Source organism: Aotus nancymaae, unplaced genomic scaffold, assembly GCF_030222135.1.
Source record: "Aotus nancymaae isolate 86718 unplaced genomic scaffold, 86718_ANA_hifiasm-v0.15.2.pri h1tg000008l, whole genome shotgun sequence".
In the NCBI taxonomy this organism is placed as follows: Eukaryota; Metazoa; Chordata; class Mammalia; order Primates; family Aotidae; genus Aotus; species Aotus nancymaae.
Genome location: NW_026988419.1, coordinates 64,812,725 through 64,831,615, shown reverse-complemented (window position 1 = coordinate 64,831,615; position 18,891 = coordinate 64,812,725). Strand labels below are relative to the sequence as shown.

General features: G+C 57.2%; 1 protein-coding gene across 1 annotated transcript in view; it reads right to left on the bottom strand.

Annotated features, from left to right (window-relative positions):
- LOC135273592 (obscurin-like) overlaps positions 1-18,891 on the bottom strand; it is a 64,712-nt gene that overhangs the window by 34,365 nt on the left and 11,456 nt on the right. Inside the window, 27 exon segments of the mRNA XM_064372781.1 lie at positions 257-475; positions 638-736; positions 978-1,010; positions 1,719-1,846; positions 1,848-1,914; positions 3,081-3,205; positions 3,449-3,527; positions 5,256-5,414; positions 5,417-5,533; positions 6,639-7,039; positions 7,041-7,507; positions 9,791-10,164; positions 10,872-10,982; positions 10,985-11,152; positions 11,290-11,577; positions 12,119-12,394; positions 13,594-13,866; positions 14,151-14,235; positions 14,347-14,543; positions 15,268-15,540; positions 16,103-16,375; positions 16,466-16,732; positions 16,997-17,422; positions 17,524-17,634; positions 18,235-18,267; positions 18,270-18,497; positions 18,602-18,890. Of these exon segments, the coding sequence (XP_064228851.1) occupies positions 257-475; positions 638-736; positions 978-1,010; positions 1,719-1,846; positions 1,848-1,914; positions 3,081-3,205; positions 3,449-3,527; positions 5,256-5,414; positions 5,417-5,533; positions 6,639-7,039; positions 7,041-7,507; positions 9,791-10,164; positions 10,872-10,982; positions 10,985-11,152; positions 11,290-11,577; positions 12,119-12,394; positions 13,594-13,866; positions 14,151-14,235; positions 14,347-14,543; positions 15,268-15,540; positions 16,103-16,375; positions 16,466-16,732; positions 16,997-17,422; positions 17,524-17,634; positions 18,235-18,267; positions 18,270-18,497; positions 18,602-18,890 (5,566 nt within the window).

Below are 18,891 nucleotides of genomic sequence, written 5' to 3'. Positions count from 1 at the left end.
CCTGAACCTGGTGGTGCAGAACCCACAGGGGCCTGGGCCCAGAGAGGACTCTGAGGCTGAAACTCACCAGCACCACCAGGGCTTGACCCATCTTAGGGTCTCTGTGGTGCTGTAGGAGAATGAGAAGAGGAGAAAGGGGGTCCCACAGGGTCCTGGCCCAGATGGTGGTGATGAGCCATGTGCCCCGAGGAGACCCCAAAGCCACCCAGGGCCTTCCTCCCATGCCCCAGCCCTCCGACTCCCACTCCCCACTCATGACCAGAGATGTGCAGGCTGGTGGAGCAGACGGCCTGGCCGGCAGCATTGCTGGCAATGCACGTGTAGGTGCCCTGGTGCTCCCAGCCCATGTCCAGCAGGACCAGGCTGTGCTGCTGTGCCAAGCTGGCCACGGTGTAACCCAGAGTGTTGGGAACGATCCACAGCATGCCCCTCTCAGCTGCTTCCCTGAGCCAGTGCACGGTGGGTGCCGGGCATCCTGAGGGCGGGTGAAAGGGTGGGAGGTGTACCCCATCAGGAGCGGGGCCTCTGGAGGTGGAGCCCTTCCTGTGGCCCCCTGGGGGAGATGTGAGTGGAAGGGGGCACTTCTGTCCCATGTCAGGGGTGATCTTCCCACGGCCGAGGGTGGGAAGGGCCCTACCTTCTACCTTCACAGAGAACGTGATGCTGGAGCCTTTCTTCACTTTCTTGGGGGTGAACCTCTCCAGGATTTGGGGTGGCACCAGCTGCTCACACACATCTGGAGGGCACAGGGCAGCTGCTGGAGACTTGGCACAGCCCCCACCGCCTGCCTCCTGGCCCCCAACAGTGCCTGCAGGCCCCCAGGTGGCTCTCCACAGACAGCACCTGGACAGCACCATGCTGCTCTCTCCCTGAGCCAGCCCGTGGCCACTCACATCTCCACTTCAGCCAGCACTGGGCTCAGGCCCTCAGCACCCACAGCCACCTGGATGCTCCCTGCCTGCCTGGGGCTGCCTTACCTGATGCAGGCTTCTCTTCTGGTTCATTGGGGCCTGAAAGAGACACTGGAGTCAGACACCCGGCACCCAGGGGCCCCGCCATGGCTCCTACCCAGCACTGTGTGGATGCCCAGCAGTTGCACCCACCGTGGTGAGGGAATGTGAGGGCAACACTGCCCCCAGGCAAACATCTTAACCCCCGCCTGAATGCCAGGCCATGGAGCTCTGGAACCCCACGCTCAGGTGACAAAGGCAACAAGCCGTGTGGACCACCACCCACCCTCACCCTGCCATGGACTCTGGCCCCACGCCGCACCCAGCACACAACAGAATGCCACTGCTCAGAGCAGCAGGGGACTCCCACCCGGGGCCACAGGGGAAAGACACAGCAATGGCAGGACGGGTTTGGGTGAACCTTGGAATGATCTCTCAGTGCTTACAACTTTTTGAACGATAAGGAAGTAGGGATCTCTAGTCCCACGCTACCACTGGCTCTGGCTGTGTGCAGGTCTACCTAGAGCCACAGGGCTGACTCACTTTTCTGGGTCAGTTTCAACCTCCAGCCTGCCCATCGGTCAGGACAGAGGGCTGCACACCCGCTCCTTGCAGGGCCGACTTGTGGCCACCCATGCCACTCTGTACGAAGGGGTGATGGCCACTGACCCCCACTGAGGGCCTGAGGTGGCAGGGTTGCAGGGTGTCAGCCCTGGCCAGGATGCTGGCCAGTGCCCAAGGCTCTGCCTGGGACCCAGGAGCACCCACATTGGACCAGCAGCCATGCAGACGAGTAGGTGGCACCCGTGGCATTGCCGATGTAGGCTGCGTACTGGCCAGCATCTTTGCAGGTGACCGAGATGACCTCCAGGGTGTGCAGAGTCTTCTTGTCAGTCGTGGATGTGGTCGGATGCTGTCAGGGGCTGGCCGTCTTTGAACCAGTATAACCTGGGAGCTGGGTAGCCTGGGCCAGGGGAGGTGACCACTCCTGGAGGGGGAGTGGTCAGCCTGGGCTACCACCCATGGGCACTGTGCCCTCCAGATGGGAGACAGACCCAACACCAGTGGCGCAGCATTGGCCTCCCGCACCCAGGCAGCATGTGGTGGGGGGGACCCTGCAAGTACCATCGTAAAGGTCTGAAGTCACAGCCTGTTCCCAAATAAATATTAATTTAGAAATGTAGGCACACAGTTATTCCTTTACATAATCATATATAATTTTATAGTTACTTATAAAGATATATACTCAATATAACCTTTAATTTTACTAATGACTATCGGGTTACGAGGCATGGAACTGAGGTGACATTGTGAACAAAGTGACCCTTAGGCAAGGTGCTCTAAGCCGTCTGTCACGCCCTCATAAGGGCTGCTGGAGGGTGCCTCGGCTGTACAGCAGTGCCAGCACTGGGAAAGCGTCCGCTGTTTAGCCAGCTAGGGGAGGAGATGTCCAAATGGCCGAGACGTCTCCTTCCTGGGGAAGTGAGGAGAAAACTCCGCTCCTCCATGCTCTTGTGGCAAGGGCTGGTGACTGTCAGGAGCCCACAGACCTCCGGGGGCTCAACTGTCTCTATGTGAGGCTGTGCTTCAGCAGTCACGTTCCCTGTCCACTCTCACACCCCGCTTCTGCACCTGGTTTCTCTTTTTCTCAGAAGACAAGGATTAATGTCGTTGACATTTCTGACAAATATGTGAAGAGCGCTGACGCATGAGGTTTTCTCGCCTTGGCTACGTGAAAGTCCTGGGCCCCCCATCTCCAAGACACGTGATTTACCTGACCCCATCACTGACCACAATTACCTCACACTGCCTACCTGCCCCCTGCTTTGTACTCAATAAAAGAGCATCCAGGCACTCAGGGCCACTGCAGGTCTCCGCGCTTTGGTTGGCAGTGGACCCTGGGCCCAAACTGCCTTTATCTCTGTGTCTGTGTCTTTTATTTCCACAGTTTCGTGTCTCTGCACCAACAGGGAGGGGCTCACAGAACCCTCCAGGGCTGGACCCTATACAGCAGGGATGAGTGACCGCCTGACCCCACTGCCCGAGTCTCCTTTCACTTGTGGCTGATGGGGGACAGCTCCTTGACCTCCATCCCGCCATGGCCATGTCCCCACTGCCTTTCCCTCTCACCATTCACCTTGAGCTGGAACTTGGCCAGGCGTGTGCCAGGGGCCACCCGGAGGTCTCTCATCTCCTCTAGCACCTGGGGCAGCTGGCCTTTGTCACTGGTGGACTCTGTCCCCTCCTGCTCCTGGCTGGCATGAGGACAGAAAAGGCGGCAGCCGTGAAGCAGGGCAGGAGGGGAGTGGAGGAGATCCGGCATGGATGACATTGGAAGCCCTTGTTTGCTGACTCAGTGGACAGAGACCACCGGGGCGTGGAGGAAGGCTCCAGGTGTGCATCCTATCAGCCCAAGCCCGGCCCTCACCCAGCACCGTCACTCCCTGAGAGGCCCTGCAAAGTCAGTCTGGGGCACAGCCCACCTCTGCAGCCCCTACCTGGACAGGTAGCCCTGGACACTGAAGTAGGACGAGGTCTCCGTGGCATCCACTGCAGTTTTGTAGTCTGTGCTTGTCACTGGGGGAGGAAAGGGGCTAGAGCAGCGCCTGCCACCCTACCTGCCCCAGCACGAGCTCTGGCACCAGGACAGCGTCAGCCCTCAGAGGTCCTGACTACACAGCCCTGCCTGGGAGCCACTTAGACTTGGGAGCTAGGAAGTCATGGGGGGAACAGCGGCATTGCTGCCTCTCCACCCCGGGCTGTTACCAGCCACATTCCTCAAGGCCTCTAACCAACTACAAGCCTCTTTGACACAGCAAACTAAATACTGGATGATCCAGAGGCCTCAGAAGAAACAGTGATAGTGGTAGAACCTTCCAGTTCCATCCTACTAGGGAACAAGGGGATGAAGAGATACAGGCCTCAAACCATTCTCAGCAAACTAACACAGGAACGGAAAACCAAACACCACATGTCCTTACTCATAAGTGGGAGCTGAACAATGAGAACACATGGACACAGGGAGTGGAACATCACACACTGGGGCCTGTCGGGGTGGGGGCTAGAGGGGAGAGAGCATTAGGAGAAATACGTAATGTAGGTGATGGGTCAATGGGTGCAGTAAACCACCATGGCACGTGTATACCTATGTAACAAACCTGTATGTTCTGCACGTGTACCCCAGAACTTATAATAAAAGAGACACAGTCTTCAAAATCAGCAGCTGGGACTTGTTTTTCTAGTCAAGATGGAGTGACTGGGGCTGGACTTACCCTCACTTATGGAATAAATGTTTGGGTAGCCCCCAAAGACCATATGCTGAAATATCAGCCCCCCATGGATGAAGAAGTGGGCCCTTGGGAGGTGGATGGGGTGGGGTGCCCATCAGTGGGGTTACTGCTCTTATAGAAGGGACCCCAGAGAGCTCCTGCTCCCACCTTCCCTCATGTCCTTGCATGATATAGTTTTTCTTCTATAATAAATTTCTAATCTTCTTCTCTAACCTGCTATGAATCATATCCATTGGAAATTCTATCATCTCTAGAGAAAAACCAAGTTCTACTTGGGTTTTTAAAATATATTCTATGTCTCAACGTCACTAATCATCAGGGAAATGCAAAGCAAAACCACAATGTGATACCACCTCACTCCTGCAAGGATGGCCATCATCAAAAACCAGTGATGTTGGTATGGATCAGTGATCAGGGAACACGTCTGCACTGCTGGTGGGAATGTAAACCGGTGCAGCCACTATGGAACGGTGTGGAGATTCCTTAAAGAACTAAAGGTAGAACTACGATTTGTTCCAGCAATCCCACTACTGAGAATCTACCCAGAGGAACACCAGTCATTACTCAAAAAAGTTACCTGCACACGAACGTTTATAGCAGCACAGTTCACAACTGCAAAATTGTGGAACCAGCCCAAATGTCCATCAAGCAATGAGTGGATAAAGAAACTGTGGTGTGTATCCACACGATGGAATACTACACAACCATACCAAGGAAGGAATGAACAGCATTTGCAGTGACCTGGATGAGACTGACAACTATTATTCCAAGTGAGGTAACCCAGGAATGGAAAAACCAACATCGCATATTGTCATTCATATGTGGGAGCTCAGCTATGAGGAGGCAAAGGCATAATGATGCCTGAGCTCCCAGAGAGCTTTCCAACAGCCACAAGACACTGAGGCCCCAAATCCTGCCTGGCCTGAGATGAATGCTCTCTCAACCATCCTCAAGCCGAACTCAGGAGCCCCTACACCACCAACCTGGAGACACCAAATCAGACAGTAGCACTCACAGTCCACACAGAGCTCGGCCTTGGTGGAGGAGACCCCCACGCTGTTCTCAGCCAGGCAGCGGTAGACGCCCACGTCTGCTGGCACCACAGCTGAGATGATGAGCTGAGGGCCACCCTGTTGGTCTTCATTAATCGTGTAGTGGTCATTCTCCTCCAACACTTCCCATCCTTGAACCAGTGCACACTGGGCATGGGTTGACCTGTCACCATGCAGTCAAAGCTCACAGGATACCCATCCTGCACTTCTTGGTTCTGCAACTTGGTCAGGAACACTGGGGCTGGGAAAGATGGGTGAGTTAGCCCCAGGGAACAATGATCATGTCCGGCTGCCACATACAAGCGAGTCACCACCAGAGAAAAGGTTTGACACACAGGACGTACAGAGCAATCATTCACACGGGAGCATTTGAAGACCCTGACAGCTAAACAGAATGGTGTCTTTGCCTGCTAAGCCTCTCTCTCTTCCTTGTTCTCTAAGAATTCTGTTTGCCAGCTTGCTTCCCAAGTTACTTTGAGGCAAAAGGGAGAAGGGGCTGGAAACAGGGAGGAAAAGGGAGGTAAAGCAAAGATAAAGACTGTGTGGTCTGTAAGTCGAGGAGGAGCAGGTGAGGGATTCAAAGCAAGGGGGAGGCTCAAAATTGGAGAGAAGTTTCAAGAAATAACACTGTGGGATATTCATCATACCCTCTTTAACATTCCTAGAGAGATACAAGTAAATAGGGAAATGGCTTTTCAATTACTCCTAGATGCTTGAATGGGAAATGGTATGCAGACTGGACCATGAGGAATGCAGCATTTTATACAGGTTACATTTCAGTCTCATTTAAAAAATAAAATTCTAGAGTGAGTACACATGACCTTTGAACAACAGGCCCTTGAACTGCTTGGGTCCACTTATATATGGATTTTTTTCAACCAAATGTGGATTAAAAAATACAGCACTTGTGGGATGCAAAACCCTGTATAGGGAGGGCTGATTTTCATGTATACAGGTTCTGCAGGGCTCATCTGGGGACTCGAATATGTGTGGATTTGGGTACCCATGAGGGTTCTGAAATCCATCCTCTGTGTATACCAAGGAACAACTGTCATTTCACACATGTGAAAGCTGAGGCACAGAGATGCTAAGCAGCTTCTCCCAAAGCACACAGCTAATAAGAGACGGGGTTGGAGTTCAAATAGATTTTAACCTCTATTTAACCTCAAAGTCAGAGCTGTTCACACCCCAGTGAGCTGCACCTGCAAAGAGCCCAATGGTGGGCACAGGTAACCCCTTGAGCTTGCAGCAGACTCTGCCACGACTAGCCTGGCTCCTTCTCCCCTGCCTCCCCCTGCCTCCTCACCCTGGCTCTGGACCCCAGACTGAAGCTCATGCAGACTCACCGGCATCAGAAGTCAGCAGGCTGGGTGATGGCTCTGGAGGCACCCCAGGTGCAGGGGCCTCTTTGCTGATGTGCATCTCCACCCTCCGGGGCCTCTGCTCCACAAGGTTGATATCCACTCTGATGCCCAGCATGGCAAAAATCTCCTGGAAGCACGTTACCACCTGGCAGGCCTCGGTGAGTACCTAAAAACGGATGCGGATGAAATGCTCATCTTTGTGGTATGTCTGCCGGTCTGCAGGCTCCTCTGGCTCTGCAAGGCCCTTGTCTGCACTCAGGAAGAGCTCCTCATCTGAAACCTTGGCCGAGCTCTTGGTGCGGAAGAGCCGGTGCATCCGCCGGGCAGCCTGGCAGAAGTTATTGTCCAGCTCACCCCCAGAGGAGCTCTCGGCCTCACTCTGTCCCACTGACGGCCACGCAGGCACTGTGGGCTACCTGGCCAAACTTGTTGCTCACCTGGCAGGTGTAGTGGCCAGCATCATCACGGCCTAGGCCAGTAATCAGCAGAGAGCAGGTACCATCCCCAAACTGGTGGATGTGATGGTGCCACCCATCAGTCAGCTCCATGCCGTCCTTCAGCCAGCGGGCTCGCACATCTGCCTTGCTGGCCATGACACACTCCAGCCGCAGGGCATCCCCCACCTGTGCCTCAGTGTCCCCAGATGTGTGGGAGAACACGGGCCCTTCCTGCTGCTTCATCTCTTGCCAAACCTTGTAGCCCTTAAAGGTGGCCTGGATCTTCACAGCTGCCTTGTCCATTGAGGGATCACCCAGATCTTTGGTGCTCAGGTCTCCCAGTGGTGGGCGCACAGCAGCCAGTGGTTCCTGCTGCTCCTGTAGCTTCGCAGAGGGGGCTCCTGGGGCCCTGACCTGTGGGCACAGAGCCTGATGTCATGGATAGGGAAACTGAGGCCAGAAACAGGGCAGGACTAGCACGGGACACATGGTGGGGACAGCTCCAGTTCTCGCTCCAGTATGCCCTTTTTCCTCCTACCAACTGGACCCACACTAGCTTCGACTGACATAGATGTCCAACAGCACCACCCAAAAGGCCAACCCACTTCCTGGAAATCGCTTTACACAGTCACCCAGATGGAGATGAACAGGGTTGTGAAGATCACCATGAAGAGGCCAGTTCCAACTCTTCAGGCAAAAATTTTAACAGTCAGGTGGGTATATGGCTGGGTGGGTGCTGGGTGGATGGAGAGATACACCGATGAACAGAGGGTTGAATGGGAGAACAGGTATGTGCATAGATGGGTGAGTAGGTGGCTGGCGGATGAGTGAATGGTTAGACAGACGGTGGTATGGGTGGATGGGTGGATAAACGGGCTGGCAGATAAACAGACAAGCAGGTGAACAAGTACAGGAATAGATCATGGATGAACAGCGGATGGATAATAAACTGCAAATGAATGGAGTTGCATGGTTGTATGGGTGGGTAAACAGGCTGACAGATAAATCAATAAACAGGTGAACAGGCACAGGAGTGGCACATGGATAGCAGATGGATGGATGAATGGAAGTATGCTGGGTGGATACATGAATGGATAGTGGGTAGACAGATGCAAGTCAGAGAGAACGATGCGTGAATAGATGAAAAGAAGGAAGGATGGATGCATACAAGGATGGACAAATGGAAGGACGGTAGATGGATGATGAATGGATACATGCATGGATGAACACATGGAAGGATGATGGACAGATGATGAATGGACAGACAGTAGGACGATGAATACATGATGGATGGATGAGTACATAGATGGCAGATGGGTGGATGGATGACTAGATGGAAGGAAGAATGTGTGCATGGACGGATAGATGGTGAATGGATAGATGGAAGAAAGGAAAGATGAACATATGGATGAACAGATGGCAGGTGAATGAATAGATGAAAGTAAAGGGAGATGGACACATAAATAGATGGGTGGATGAAAGGAAAAAAGAATGAATGCATGAATGGATGAATGAATAAAAGGAAGAATGGAAACATAAATGGATAAATGAAAGGAAAAATAGATGCACGGATTGAAGGATGGATGGTGGATGGACAGAAGAGAATAAATGCATGCATTGATGGATGGCTCACGTATGGGTGGATGGAAGGATGGATGGATGATTAATAGATGAAAGGAAGAAAAGACAGAAGCATGAATGGATTGGTGGCAGATGGATGGATGAATGGATGGATGTAGATGGATAATGAATAAACAGATGAAAGGAAAGAAAGACAAATGTATGATTGGATGGATGGTAGAAGGATGGAAGGATGGGCAGATGAATGCATGAATGGATGGATGGCAGATGGATGAATGCACAGATGAATGAATAGTGGATGGGTGGATGGAAGGATGGATGGATGCAGAAATAAGTGGATGAATGGTGGGTGGATGGATGGATGACGAATAGATGAAAGGAAGCAAAGACAGAAGCATGAATGGATCGGTGGTGGAAGGGTGGATGGAAGGATGGATGAATGGATGGATGATGGTAGATGGATGATAAATAAACAGATGAAAGGAAAGAAGAACAGATGTATGATTGGATGGATGGTAGAAGGAGGAAAGGATGGAAAGATGGATGCATGAACGGATGGATGGCAGACAGATGAATGGAAGGATGGATGGATGCATAGATGGATGAATGGTAGATGGTGGGTAGAAGGAAGAATGGATGGATGCACAGATAGGTGAATGAATGGCAGATGGATGCATGAATGGATGGATGGATGGTGGATGGACAGATGGATGGATGGGTACATGGAAGGAAGGAAGGCAAGATGGATAAATGGGTGCATGGATAGATGGATGAATGGTAGATAGATGCATGAATGGATGGATGGCAGATGGATGAATGGAAGGATGGATGGATGGATGAATGAATGGATTGACACATGGATGGATGGTGGATGGACAGATGCATGGATGACTACATGGAAAGAAGGAAGGAAAGATGGATAAATAGGTGCATGGATAGATGGATGAATGGTAGATGAGTGGATGAATAGAAGAAAAAATGATAGATGAACAGATGCATATATGGGTGGATGAATTATGGCTGGATGAATAGCGCATGCATGGATGGATGGATGGAAGGATGGAAGGATGGTGAAGGTCTCAGACCTCTCCTTGCAGGCCAAGTTGGGGTGCTCACCTTGCTGACCAGTGGTGATGTGCCTAGCCTCCCAGCTTTCTTGAGGTAGGTGACCAGGGAAGGGGTGCCTGCCTGGGACTCATCATCAGAGCTGGTGTGTGAGAGGTCAGCTTCTCCGGTGCATGCCAGCTCATCGGCCATGGAGTAGCCTTCGGAGAAGTCAGGTGCCACCTCCTCTGCCTCCTGTGGCAGGCGCTGCGAGTGGCCATCCTCCTCAGGCAGCTCGCTGATGGAGTCCAGCGTGGGCTCACGGCTCATGCGACGCTTTCGAGCCAGGGCCTCCCACAGCAGGTGCAGGTCGCCCTCCTGAGCTGCCTCGGGGGGCAGGCTGGGCTGCAGGTGGGCCTCATCCACAGAGGCTGGGCTCAGCACCACTGAGGAAGGCAGGAGACGGGTCAGTGGGCTAGGACACAGCTAACACCCCAGACCCACCTCAGCTGCTAATCAGTATGTGGCTGGGCTGTGGCCTTGCTAGGCCTCTCTCCCCACCTGGCACTGGCTACTTCAGATGGCACAATCTTTACAAGTCTCACAGCCCCTGAGCCTCAGCTCTCCCACCTGGAGTGGGGCCTCAGTCTACCTCCCTGTACAGGACATGTGATGCCTGGAACAGAAAAGGACTCTGCAAAGGCAAATTGGGCTGACTTGAGCCCTTCTGATCCTGCTTCTGGGATAGAGCGCCTAGACTCATGGGAGTGCTGGCTGCCAGGCAGGGGGGCCCAGGCTCAGAGTGCAGGGGATGGCCCTCAGAGTGTGGGGTGGCTTGGAGCACTGGGAGTTGCAGGGAGTTCAGAATACAGGGGATGTTTGTGTACAGGGCCCAGAAGCTTAAAGGGACCAGAATAGAACCAAGCGTTGCAACAGCCAGGACCTGCTCAGGGACAGGCAGGCTGTCCTCGGCAGTCAAGGCTCTGCATGTGGGTTTTGCCGCATCTCCCTACTGAGCCTTGGTCTCTCCCATGTGGCGGGGTCCTCAAGAGGACCCTCAGCCCTTCCCTGAGAGAGCCTGTGAGAAGGCGGGCAAGCTGCACCCCCACCCAGAGCTCCCCACCCTGGAACTGGGAGGACAGGGCCAATGCACCCTGGAAGGTGGCAGCCTCGGAGCAGGCAGAGCCCTGGGCCAGACCACAGCGGTGCTCACCCTTGTCTTCTGCTGTGAAGCCCTTGATCACCAGCATCTGTCGCCGACCTAGGAGACCACTTTGAAGTGCCTGCTGGGTTGGATGCGCTCCATCCCTTTGTGCCAGAAGACCTTGCCAGCCTCAGCGGCCACCTCAAGCTCCAGACAGACATCCTCACCAGCTGCCACCTGCCAGCTCTCGAGAGTTGAGGGCTGGGGAGGCACGGGTTTTGGTGGCTCTGCTGGGAACAGCATCCATGGAGGAGGACAGGCCCCGTCGGCAAAGATGCACCCAGAGCACAGGCCCCACCCCGAGGCCCCCCTCCCTCCTCCAGCTTGTGGAGGCTGTGAACTCCCAGGTCCCAGTGCAGCAACTCACCAAGCGGCACAGTCTGGCGCAGGTGCATTGGCTCCCTGGCGCCCGCAGGGCCCACGGCTGCCACACAGAAGCGGTAGGTCTCCCCGGGGGCAAGGCCATCCGCCACACACTCGGGTCCAGGTACCAGATCTTGGCAGAGCCACCACTGGCCTGTGGTCCCCTTCTTCATCTCCACGCAGTAGTCACAGAGACCATTGCCTCCATCGCTCGTGGGAGCCGCCCAAGATAGTGTCACAGCATGGCCACTGCAAGCCACCACCTCAGCATCCTCTGGGGGCTCAGGGAGGCCTGGGGAAAAGGGAGACCGGTCAGGGGGCGGCTCCCTGTTGGCATGAACAGCCCCTCTGGAGGCCACTGAGCTCTGTACTGCCTGCAGGTGGCCACACCCTGAGGCTCTGTGCTGCTGTGCCAGTGGCCCACCTGTCTCAGGGAGTGCAGGCTGCTGCCCAAGCCCCATGGCGGCACACCTGCATATCACATGGAGACTGTGCCCGGAGCCACCCAGAGTGGAGAGCCCCCAGCAGTCTCTGGGGCCAGAGCACCTCCTACCTCCGGTCTGCCCAGAGCTGGACTCAGATGTGCACTGGGGGTGGGGAGAGGTGAGGAGATGGGGCAGGATGAGGTAACCTTGGCCTCAGGAACCCACAGGGGGTGGGCTCATGCATGCTTATGCCTGGCCAAGGGGAGCCTCCCAAACTCCCACGGTCAGGCCCCTATCTGCAGGCAGCCAACCAGAGGGTGTGGAGTGGGCAGATACTGCAGAACCCAGCCTGGGACTCCCCCAGACTGACCTGCAAGGGAGGGAGCAGGGAGCTCACCCACCACCCACCCAGTACAGTGAGCCGCGCAGAGGTCACGGCGTCGCAGCAAGCGAAGGTGACCTCCCCAGCGTGGTGGGGCTGGGCGTTGTGCAGCAGCAGGGTGTGGTGACTGCCGTCGGCGGTGACCATCCAGTTGGCATCATCTGGCTGCACCGCCACATCGCTGATGTACCAGGACGCCTCTCCCACCAGCACCGCCTCGCTGAGCATGCAGGTGAAGCGGGCCTGCGTGCCAGCCGGGACCGCCGCGTCCTTCGGCAGCTCCAGAATCTCCAGGCACCAGCCTGCAGCTGTGCAGGGGAAGGGGTGTGAGGGCGAGGACCTGAGCAGGGGGCCAGTGCCTGGGCTTCAGAGCCTCGCCTCCTCACGCCTGCGTGGGTGGGAGGGGTCCAGGAAACCGAAGCTCCCTACCTGCGATCCCACCAGCCCCTCTGGTGAGGGCAGCCCAGCCTTCCACGGGGACACCCCTGCTTGGCCCTCAGCCCTGCCACATCCTTCCTGCCTTCAACCCAGCCTCCCGTGTGTCCCAGAGACCAACACGTCCCCTCCCAGCTCCGGGGTGCCTCTGGTCTCGCCGCAGGACACACGCACCGTGCCACCCATCCTGGGCCCTAGTCCCAGGGCTCCTACCTGTAAGGTTTGTTCTTGCCTAGTTTAAAATCAAGAAACTGAGGCCAGCACAAAAAGATCCAATGTGAAGTGTTTATTCAGGCTCCCGAGTGAGTCTCTGCGGTCCTACAAGAGAGGCCGGAGAAGTCGCACGGATTTCTCGCATAAATGGGTTTTATATGGAGTGGAGGCGTTTGATTGGTTGTGCCCAAGGTGAGTGGGGCCCCAATGGGACAAAATACTAGGCGGGGAGTGGGGCCCAGAGGGGACAAAATGGTAGGCAGGGAGTGGGGCCCAGAGGGGACAAAATGGTAGGCGTGGAGTGGGGCCTGGAGGGGACAAAATGATAGGCGGGGAGTGGGGCCCTGATGGGACAAAATGGTATCGGGTAGATCCTGGCGGGGCTTTTTTCAGGGCTGCCAGTGAGTGGGGGCTGTGTCCGAGCTCCTGGTGAGGGAAGGGGGTGTGTCCGAGTTCCCTGTGAGGGAAGGGGGGATGTCCGAGCTCCCGGCGACGGAAGGGGGTTGTGTCCGGGTTCCCGGCGATGGATGGGGGTGTGTCCTAGCTCTCAGAGAGGGAGGGGTGTGTGTCTGAGCTCCTGGCAAGGGAGGGGGTGGTGTGCGTCTGTGCTCCCAGCGAGGCAACAGGCCTTACACTACCCACTGCGGAGTGGGTGGTTCCGGGCCTCAGGTGGAAGGGGCCAGCCCCTGGTGAACCCCGCCCCTCGTGTCCCTCCCCACAGCCCCAGGGCCTCTGCCCCTGACACCCCTCTGCAGCTGCAGCCCCCAGCCCCAGCCCTCTGCAGCCCTGCCCGCCCACCGCAGCCTCTATTGGGAGGCATCCGGCTGGCCCCGCACTGGCACAGCACAGTCACCTCGGACTGTGAGGAACGCAGAGGTCAACATGTCCCCGGCCAGGAAGGTCATCCGGCGGCTGTCCTGGGGCCGCAAGTTTTTGAGAAGCAGCAGGTGGCGCAGGCCATTCTCGAAGTAGACCACCTCGGCATTCTCCGAGGTGCGCACAGGTTCGTCCTCCAGCAGCCAGGTGTGGGCGGCCACCTCGGGCTGGGACAGCCGGCACTCAAACAGCGCCTCACTGCCCTCCAGCACCTCCATGTTTTCCAGCCCCTGCAACACCGTGTTCTTGGCTGCGGGGAGAGGGAGTCTCAGACCAGTCTGCACTTCCAGGGTCCCCACATCCCCGGGGAGAGCCCTGAAAACTACAAAAAGCCAAACAAAATGCCCCTCCCCAGAGGCTACGTGGAGGGGGGCACTCACTTGGAAAATTGCCAGCCCCAAGACAAGATCATTTTTGCAAGTCTTAGATTTCTGCCCCCCGACCCGCGGACAGCACCAATGGGTAGGATATTCTGGTGCCCAGGAAGCTGGGCATCCACAGGCAGAGTGACCGGTGTGGATGGGCACTGCCCACCTGTGACTTTCAGCTGGGCCTCGGAGCTACACATGCCCACGTGGAAGCTGACAGTTCCAGGAGGAGCCCAGCCATCTTGCCAGACCTCAATGACAGGGGCTCATCACCTCCCCAACACACCCGCCTGGTGGAAGACCTTCCCAAATGGAGTGGGAAGCATCCCCATCCTGGTACGAGCAGGTCCCGGGGGCCCCGCCTTGTGCAGGGTGAGCAGGTGGAGTGTGCCCTGCTCCACAGCAATGTCGTTCATCTCGTTGGCCTGCAGGGGCACGCTTCCTAAAGCCCAGAGGGCTTCCTGGCCTGAGGCTCTGGACAGCTGGCACTGGAAGCTGGCATCCTGGCCCTCGCTGAGCTGCACGTCCTGCAGGGGCTCCAGGATGGTCACCTCAGGAGCTGTACACAGCGGAGGCATGGGTGTCAGCCTCAGCATCTGAGGTACCCCCTGGATCAGCAGTCTCATCATCCTAGGGAATCCATCCCTGGGTATCCTCCCCAAATGCACAAAGATAAGCACATGGGGGCCTGTTCTCAGCTCCCCACTCCAGCTGCAGAGTCTGCTCTGATGGACGGTGGATGGGTGAATGGATCAATGGAGGAATGAATGGATGGATAATAAGTGGATGGATGGATGGCTGATCAATGGATAAATAGAAGGATTGTGGATGGATCGATGGATTGGAGGCATGAAGGATGGACAGTAAATGGGTGGATGGATGGGTGAGTGGATAAATGGATGGATGAAAGGATGGATGACAGGTGGGTAAATGGGACCCGGGTGAGAACTAGAGGAGATGGTGCAGATGACTGATGGCTGAGAGTGGGCTACGGTTTGCAGTGGCCCCAGTTTGCAGCAGCCCCGGTTTACAGTGACCCCGGTTTGCAGTGGCCCCCACGAGGGCCAAGACCCAAACTCCAACACTGTCAACGTATGGGAAGCCCACGCCCACCTACCCCACCAGCCTGGCTCAGCCCATTCTCCCCTGACATCCTGGGGCCACCCTGAAGTGCCAGCTCACAGGTCCACCTCCCTGCCAGTCCCCCAGGCTTCAAAGACAGGGACCTTTGCTGTCTGTCTCCATCCCCAGTGCAGTCACTGATGGGGCCTGCCTGCGGCTACCTCTAATAGTGAGCTGGGCGGAGGAAGCAGGGCCACCCACGTGGAAGGAGACAGTGCTGGTGTCCTCACATGTCATGCCCTTCAGCCGCGGGGTGTGGATGCGGCCATCCCGCATGGCCACCTCTGTCACTTCGTTGCTTTGCAGTGGCAGGCCCTGCAGGCACCACTGCACGTCTGTGGCTCCAGCCCAGGACACCTCGCAGCTGAACTCAACATCCTCGTTGCCTGGCACCTCCGCATCAACCAGCCCCCTCTCAATGGTCACCTCAGGCTCTGAGGGGTGAGGCAAGAGGGTCCCCTTTACCAGCCAAGTAAAAGAGCCCAGGCCAAGCTCCCACGCCCCCTCCTCCAGGAAGCCTTCCTGGGCACCCTCACACTCCTGTGCCACAGCCCATCTGTCCCACATGGTTTCCGTCCCCCAATGTGCTCACAAGCACAGATCCCACCATGACAGCTCTTCGAGGACAGAACCTGGGCCGGGGGTGTAGGCCAAGAGGCAGTTGTTTCTGAGGAATCCTTGGGAAGGGGTCATGGGCCGTCCACTCGCATACCGCAGCCCCACTCTGGCTAGCACAGCAGGGAGGCGAGGCTTGCGGGAGAAACAGGAGCGGTCAGCAGGACACCCACATGCCAGCCACGGGTGGACTTGAGGGGCTACAGCCTGTTTCCCTGCAGCCCAGCTTCTCTCAGAGAGCCCCGACAGGGACACCGGGAGGTGCGGGAGTGAGGAGGAAGACAGCGTGAGAGAAGGGCTCAGGTGCACCCAGAAGGTCACCATGAGGGGTGGATGGCAGGGAGTGGCTCACCCTCTCCTCCGGGAGGCCCCAAGGCTCACCTGTGACCCTGAGGGAGGCAGTGGTTTTCTGGCCACCTGTCACACAGGCATACTCGCCCATGTCCTTAGACTCCAGTTGGTGGATCAACAGCTCCCGAGTGGCCCCCTGGCTCCTCATCTCATACTTGGGACCCGCCTGTAGCTCCACGCCCTCCTTGAGCCATTGCACTGTGCCCCCCCGCTCTGCTTCGCTCAGCTGACAGCACAGCTGGGCTACGGCACCCGTCTGCTGCTCCAGACTCTGCAGCCAGGTCTTGCACTTGGGCCTGGGGACTGGGGGAAATGCAGGAAGGAACACCTAGTGCCCCTGGCCACTGACCAAGGGTGAAGGGCTGTGGGAGGCAGGACTGGTGAGCAGCTCGCCATGGACAGAGAGGCTGGCTGTCCTCTGCATGTGACCCGTGTCACACATGTAGTCACCCGTGTCCTCCTGCTCTGCACCGCATACCAGCAACTCTGCAGTGGCCCTGTCCTGCACCATCCAGTACTTGGCACAAGGGAAGAGCTGCAGGGAGCCCTTGCGCCACTCCACACTGGCACCCACCCGGTTCAGCTTGCAATGCAGGTGTGCCATGTCTCCCTCATCCACCTCCTGGGGCTGCAGCTCTCGCAGGAACCACACAGGTGCCGCTGCAGGGGAGGAACAGGGCGTGAGGGCAGGTCCCTGAAGGGCTATAAGGGGGAATGCACAGCGAGCATGATACAGGGCAGGGTGGGGAAGGGAACTGCAGAGAGCAGCTATTGGGAAGGAGCAGGGCCTTGGGCTGGGTCCGACCCCCACCTTGTGGAGCCATCTCCTCAATTGGGACCCCCAGGTGGAAAGGCAGCCCCAAGGGTCAGCCTGGAACACTGGAACTGCACTAGATCCTGGGCCAGGCCAGCCTGGAAGCCCACCTGTGACGGTGAGGGTGGCACTGGTGCTCTGGGAGCCGCAGGTGCAGGTGTACTTGCCAGTGTCTTCACAAAGCAGGTCCCGTAACACCACCTCCACCATGCAGCCCTGAAGCCGTGGCTCCCAGTGCCCGTCGGCCCGCAGCTCCAGGCCACCCTTGCTCCAGACCACTGTAGCAGTGGGCGCAGATAGCTCACACTGCAGGCTGGCTCTGGAGCCCTCCTCCACCTGCAGACTCTGCAGCGGTTCCTGGAACATGGGGTGTGGGGCTGCAGCAGGCAGGAGGCAGGGGGCAGGGGGCAGGGTCAGCTCCAGATCTGCACCAGGCATCACTCTCCAGGCCAGCAGATGAGGGCCTGGGCTCCCCCCAGCTCCCTGGCCTGGCTTCACAGGCGGTGCTGCCTCAGATGGCAGTGGGGACCACTGGTCTGCGATTCGGGAGTGAGGAAGCAGAGCAGTGGGAAAGCAGGGAGGGGAGAGATCTGCCCAGGGCTTAGGAGGCTGGCCTCTCACCCAGGACCCCACCCACAACCCTGTGGGGCCACAGCCCCCAGGGCCCAGGGCAGGGGTGTGTACTCCTCCCTGGTACACAGGTGGGAGCTGGCTGGAGAGCTGCTGGGTGAGGCCCTGTGCCCCAGACCTGAGGGCAGAGCTGAGTCCCCCAGATCCCAGGCCGATGCCAGGGCCTGGGGCTATAGTTTCCGTCTTCCCTCTCCGGGCACAGATATATATTCAGATCGCAGAGTGGGGCCGTGGCCCCCAGACTCCAGGGCAGGGACCACGTCACCTTAGGTCCTCAGGTGCCGTGGGGACTGTTTGCCCCACAAGGCTACACAGAACCAGGGCCAGCATGCAGGGCCCAGGGCTCTAGGTCCAGCCTCCCCTTGCTAGGCACCAGAGGCCTCCCTCCAAGGACATGAGACCCTGTGGCTGAGACTGCAGGGCTCAAATGAAGGCTGGCAGAAAGTTGATTGATTAGGGGGTGATGGGAGGCAGGGGGAAGGCAACAAGGCAGGAATTCCTTCCCTACCACGATGACTGGTACCCAAGGTCACGTGGCTGGAGCTCAGTACAGACACCAGGGCACAGGATAACATTGGGACCCATGAGCAGAGGGTACAGAGGAAACTGCGGGAGGCAGAGGAAATAAGCACCTGCAAGGAGGTGTGTGGTGCCTGCGACTGCACACGGAGGAGGCCACACACCCACATCAGTCCACGCAGCCACGTGAGGCCATTACCCTTGACAGTGAGCATGGCTCATGTCCTGTCTGCCCGCACACACACGTGTACTCCCCAGTGTCTGCCACAGACAGGCCACGAATCTGCAGCTCACACTTGGTCCCATCCCACCTCAGGCTGTATCTGTCCCCATCTTTGAGGGTCTCAGACCCCTTCCTTCACTCCACAGGGGCCGCCTCGCTCAGCTCACACCGTAGCATGGCCGTGGCCCCTTCCGTGGCCTCCTTGTTCCTCAGTTTCCCAATGAACTGAGCAGGCAGAGCTGCAGGAGGGTCAGACAGACACAGAGAGCACCGACTTTGCTCCCCTGTGTTGGAGGAGGCGGCATCACTGGGCCATATGGGCAGGGTGGACAGAGACACTGACCTGTCACTGTGAGGGTGGCAGAAGTCATCTGGTCCCCAAAGGAGCATGAGTATGGCCTGCTGTCCTGCGGCCACAGGTCCCGGACCACCAGCTGCAGCACAGCGCCCTCCTGGCTTAGGCTGTATTTGTCACCTGGCCTCAGGATGCTGTCCCCACAGCGTGACTCCACGGGTGTGGCCACAGATGACAGCATGCAGCGCAGTGTGGCAGCACCACCCTCCAGCACCTCCAGGTCCTTCAGGGCCTCCCAGAACCGCACCGGCTGGGCTGCGGACAGGCATGGGCTCAGC